The 1,327-nt window shown below is 32.3% G+C and overlaps 1 protein-coding gene across 1 annotated transcript in view; it reads left to right on the top strand.

Annotated features, from left to right (window-relative positions):
- The window catches only part of LOC116689764 (proline-rich extensin-like protein EPR1), a 6,107-nt gene extending 4,813 nt beyond the window's left edge, over positions 1-1,294 (top strand). The window contains exon 5 of the mRNA XM_032516380.1: positions 923-1,294. Within this exon, the coding sequence (XP_032372271.1) occupies positions 923-992 (70 nt within the window). The 3' untranslated portion in view covers positions 993-1,294. The remainder of the gene's footprint in view (positions 1-922) is intronic.
- The last annotated feature ends 33 nt before the right edge of the window (positions 1,295-1,327 follow it).

Here is a 1,327-nt window from a genome sequence, read left to right as displayed (position 1 = left end):
AGGAAATTATACCTAATGTTTGAGTTAAAAAAGCAGAAATTTTGGACAATTAGATTAGGTTAGATTCAACTTTATTGTCATTACACAGGTACAAGGCTACGAAATGCAGTTCAGGTCTAACCAGAAGGTCAATAGCAGCAGGTGCATATATATACACAGACATATCTAAGCATAGATTATATATATATATAATGGTTCCATAAGTGCAGGACATGGATATGTACTGAATAAATGTGAAATTAATACTATATAAACAGAATTTTTCAGAAATTTTTGTTCTATGAATGTAATATCTAGATAACTAGTAGTGAACAGCTGGATATGTACTGAATATAATATAAACAGGTGGATATTACTATAAATAGAATTTTTACAGATATGTACAATGACTTAAAATACAGAGGGTTGTTACTATAACAGAGGTTACAGGTTGAATATGTTTACTATGAATGTATATATACAGATGGTTGGTAGTATAACAGAGTTTACAGGTGAATATGTACTATGAATATATATATATACAGATGGTTGTTAGTATAACAGAGTTTACAGGTGAATATGTACTATGAATATATATATACAGATGGTTGTTACTATAACAGAGTTTACAGGTGAATATGTACTATGAATATATATATACAGATTGCTATAACTACGAACAGAATTTTTGCAGATAGATATATCTATAATAAGTTAGGCTAAAATTAGCAGTATAACAATGGATTTAAGGTAGTACAAATACAATTAATAATACAATTGGTATTGTAAATAAACAGTCGGCAGTGCAAATTGACAATCCAGTCAAGGTAAGTAGTGCAAGATGCAGACATAAACAGTTTAGTATGTATCATGAAATCAATACTCAATTAAAAAAACGTGTGAATGAGTTGTTGATTGTTGATGTCTTGTGTTTTTTTTGCAGGATCCGGCTCATCTTCCAGCCGGAGTGCAGCAAGAAGACGGCCTCCGACTACTTCGCTGAGTGTCTGTAATCACTGGAAGGATGAACCTGTATGCGTGGGGATGGGTCATCTATGAGTGGGACATATGATATATAAAGTCAAGCACGTTGCACTTGTCGTGTTGTTGTGTCTGTGGTGTAAAAATAAAAATCTGCCGTCAAGCATTGTGGGGAAAAAAAGTGTCACAATGTGGACAAATGAAGGACTTTCCTCCAAAATGTGCCCATTGATAATGATGATTAAAATACTTTAAATAACTATTAACTATACGTTTTAAATGACAGACATATATAGTTTTATTATTACTTGCTATATATGTAAAGAAGACTCACAGATGTAGGGGATGGGTGTGGAAATGACCAGGA

Source organism: Etheostoma spectabile, chromosome 5, assembly GCF_008692095.1.
Source record: "Etheostoma spectabile isolate EspeVRDwgs_2016 chromosome 5, UIUC_Espe_1.0, whole genome shotgun sequence".
In the NCBI taxonomy this organism is placed as follows: Eukaryota; Metazoa; Chordata; class Actinopteri; order Perciformes; family Percidae; genus Etheostoma; species Etheostoma spectabile.
This window is presented reverse-complemented; position numbering and strand designations above follow the sequence as displayed.